Below are 2,528 nucleotides of genomic sequence, written 5' to 3' on the forward strand. Positions count from 1 at the left end.
TGTTGAGATATTTCATGATGCATGCCTCGGACCAGTGTTGGAATATATGTTCTCTTTCTTGTGCTGAGCTCAGGAGTTTTCTCACTAGTTATAGGAGTTTATGTACGGATTGGGTTAGAAGTTTGCAGAAACCAGCAGAATTCTTTTTAAATTTTCTCGGAGTCTTCATATTGCCACCAACGCATGTGGTTGACCGAATACAAATTTTATCACACTTTCCCGAACTGTATTCTACTCGAATTCTCTCAGATGGGACAAGGTGATCCAAACTCTCGCTACCGTACAACTTCCTAAGGACCTCCTCCAAGACATATATGAGCAAGTGAGTGCTCTTGCGATTTCCACGATATTATGGCATGTGTCTGTGGTCAGGCGTTCTTAGAGTGTTTGGGTGCTGGTGAGAAGCAGTTGTGCGCCCTACTACTGAAACATAGCGCTCCCATGCAGAGTATGAAGGGCGATAGTCAGAAGAACTTAACGTATAGAAAATTGGATTCGTTGTTGAACAAGGTGAGCAAACAGATGACATATGCCCTGCTGGACGCTGTGTCGCAATACTCAATGACGATTGCGTCGTGTTTAAGTTGGTTTATTGCTCAGCCGTATATACCGGTGGATAGCGAGTTGTATCAAGGTGAAGAGAAGCCGGAAATTAGACGGAAAAAACTAAGTGAGCCGAGCCATTTGGTTCGACACATTTGTGAACTATTATGTGTATCATGATTACGTGAGTTCTCGCGCATGTGTGTTGCTTCATAATTTTGCCGTTTGTGAAGTGGAGAACTAGAGGTAGTACTTGTCAGTTGATTCTTATCAAAATACTTGTCCGAGAATGCACATAACTGTTCCTTATTATTATTTTCGGAAATGTTGGGCTCACTTTTTCTAACAGGTGAGAGAGTTCGTCCATTCGTACGAGCAGCCGATGGACAACGATTATTAACATTGTTGAATCAGGCTTTGAAATACCAGCAGAACGCTAACCTCCTGCCACCTGGTGAGCTCCTCGGGCACGGGTAGCATCTGGGGAAGATAAAGTGTCCAAATATCTTCTGGTTTATGGTATATACCACTCGATTCGTCACACTAAGGAGAGTCGGAAAATTTGTGAGATAGGGTTTTTTACCCCATATATATACATTTTTATGTCATATATAGATTACACGCGCAAAGTGAAGATCGCGCGCGCCCAGGTATGATCTAAACATTTCCAAATAGTAGTCCTACAGATCGTAGGGTGTTTGGAGAGCAGCATTTATCGGAGCAGATGACTTCCAGACCCACACAAGATACATAACCGTAAGAAAAACGAACTCAGCTGACGCGAAATCACGGTACACCAACCTCCAAACAACTAGTACAGTCCACCTAGCCTGAAAATGTAGGTGTTGCAAACACGGCGCCCAGAGTCTAGCTCACACCGTACATTACATACACCTTTCAACACATGACCACCTTGTCGATCCCTCCAGAGGTAGCCGCAACTGTGGACGACTACCACCTTTCCAAACTGTACTGTGTCTGCCGTTTTTGCTTTACAAGGGTGAGACTCGAGCGCCGTCAAACCAAAAAGCCTGGCCCAACTGAGCAGCTGTGCCAACGCACCTTGAAGTATTATGGCATCGACTTCAAGCGAGAGATAGTCAATCTTCGACTTCCCAAAGTCCTCTGCGGGCCGTGCAGTTGCCGACTAAGCGACTTCGAACGAGGCAAGGTCAAGTATGAGAAGTGGTCAGAGGAGAAGCTGCACTACTACGACAGTCTAGCAAGAGATTGCGAGTTTGTCACTACCCGAACTTCAACAGTATGTTCTCGAGATAACCGGTGCAAGGTGTGTTCCATTGCCAGTCGGTTCATACCCAACGCTACTCTGCGCTTGCAGTCGAACACTCCGAAACCCGGGAGGCCGACGAAGCACTCTCCGGTTAGGAAGATCTGTTCACGTTGTGGGGTCGCAGAAGATGAGCACGATGACAAGCATTGTAAGATGGCTCTCAAACGCCCCTGTGCTGCAGGCAAGATATTTGCCGCCCGTACAAAAGCACGGGGGTATGTGGATCGACTAGTAGCTGAGCGGCTGGGAGAGAGGTTCGAGGAGGCCTTCCATCAAGATGGGGGCTCGCAACCCTCAGTTCTCCCTACTGGCGTGGCACTCTTTGACACGCGGTTGCTGTATTCTCGATTAAAGAATCACGTTGAATATTATGAACGAATTTTCGTAATAGAATATTAGTGCCGATGAGTGCTCAAGAGTGAAGACTGTAATAGTCTTTTTTCATCATTGTTATTATTTTAAGTGGCTCGGAAAGATAATGCATTTCATTTCAGGAGAGAAGATTGATATCTTTCGAGGAACAACAGCACCGAAATCGGGCAATGTGGAAGGTAGTCGACTGCGGTCAACATGCTGCAAGTTCGGTTCATAAATGCACTATTCCGTTAGTGCAAGACTATGCCGTTGCTGAGGAGCCTCCAACTCACACGTCGAAGATCCTCAAGTTTGGCAAGGGCGCTCATCCAGAGTCTGT

General features: G+C 46.1%; 1 protein-coding gene across 1 annotated transcript; it reads left to right on the forward strand.

The window, feature by feature from the left end:
* Positions 1-249: 249 nt before the first annotated feature.
* Positions 250-1,016, forward strand: Pmar_PMAR001269 (wd-repeat protein, putative; the record flags this gene model as incomplete). Its single annotated transcript, XM_002766824.1, has 4 exons — positions 250-322; positions 373-510; positions 601-670; positions 893-1,016. Coding segments are annotated over 4 exons (405 nt in total), but the record flags the coding sequence as incomplete, so codon positions are not given.
* Positions 1,017-2,528: the final 1,512 nt, after the last annotated feature.

The sequence above is a fragment of the Perkinsus marinus genome (assembly GCF_000006405.1).
Source record: "Perkinsus marinus ATCC 50983 genomic scaffold scf_1104296971606, whole genome shotgun sequence".
NCBI lineage: Eukaryota > Perkinsozoa > Perkinsida > Perkinsidae > Perkinsus > Perkinsus marinus.